We start from the raw sequence: 1030 nt of genomic DNA, 5'->3' as shown, positions 1-1030 counted from the left end.
TTTTAGTCGTGGACACAGCGAGCTGGGAAAACAAATCCCAGCACTTGCCATGAGCTGGGAGCAAGGGTCATAGACAGACCAGAGCCTAAAAGGCAGAAATGCCTGAATTCTGCTGAGCACTTGCCACATGGCCCACGACAGTGATTTTCCGTGGCAGAACAGCATCTCCTCCAAAATGTCTTTTTGTATTTCTCACTCCAGGTGTTTTACAGTGTCTGTATCCTCACTGGGATCTTGCCAAAGGTGATAATGACAAACACCATGGGAGAAGTGAGAAGACCCTGTCTTTATAAATGCTGGCTTTAATCCTTGGTCTTCCTTTTTCTTCCAACAGACTATCCAGATCCTGTGTGGTGTGATGCTGTTGAGCTTGGGGATCATTTTGGGGTCTGCTTTCTTCTCCGCACATTTTACCACAGTGTTTTCTACCTTGTTGAAGTCTGGGTACCCATTCACAGGAGGCTTGTGTGTGAGTAGAGTTCCTGAGGAGGGTAGGATGGGATGGAGAGGGGACAACAATGCCAATCACTAAGGCTCTTCACCTGCCACCTAGCTATGTCCCTGTCTGCCAGGAGCAGGGAGTCAATGGTAGAACTTGATCTCCTGTGTGTGTAGTCCAGGGAAGGATTGGGTGGGTAGGAGGGCAGGAGTCACCTGATTTTAGATCTATTTCTTATCTGGCTCAAATAAAAATCTTTTTTGACGATCACCTTATCATTTTGAGCTACAATGAAGGTACTGGCATCTCCTAGGAGTAGGTAAAAATCCTCAAAGTAGGATAATGTTGGGAAGGACCTTTCTATACAGTAAAATGAGCAGCAATGAAAGACACCGCATGTTCACAAAAAAACACATGGATATTTGTGGGAATTATGAAGGAAGGAGCATTTTCATCTCTAAACACTTTGAAGATGATTTTTGCTACATTAAGTGGTACCCAGAGTAGGCTGAGCAGATGTTTATGCTCCAGTGAAGGACTGAAAATATCTCTGAAATAGCTCAATGTCTGGGGTGTCAAGAGACATAGAAA

At 44.6% G+C, this 1030-nt stretch overlaps 1 protein-coding gene across 1 annotated transcript in view; it reads left to right on the top strand.

The window, feature by feature from the left end:
* Positions 1-1030, top strand: part of LOC103599349 (membrane-spanning 4-domains subfamily A member 6A-like) — a 13664-nt gene that overhangs the window by 2670 nt on the left and 9964 nt on the right. The window contains exon 2 of the mRNA XM_008583457.1: positions 335-469. Within this exon, the coding sequence (XP_008581679.1) occupies positions 335-469 (135 nt within the window). The remainder of the gene's footprint in view (positions 1-334; positions 470-1030) is intronic.

This window comes from Galeopterus variegatus, unplaced genomic scaffold (assembly GCF_000696425.1).
Source record: "Galeopterus variegatus unplaced genomic scaffold, G_variegatus-3.0.2 Scaffold2918, whole genome shotgun sequence".
NCBI classification, from domain to species: domain Eukaryota; kingdom Metazoa; phylum Chordata; class Mammalia; order Dermoptera; family Cynocephalidae; genus Galeopterus; species Galeopterus variegatus.
The sequence above is the reverse complement of the archived record's forward strand: the minus strand, read 5'-3'. Positions and strand labels throughout refer to the sequence as shown.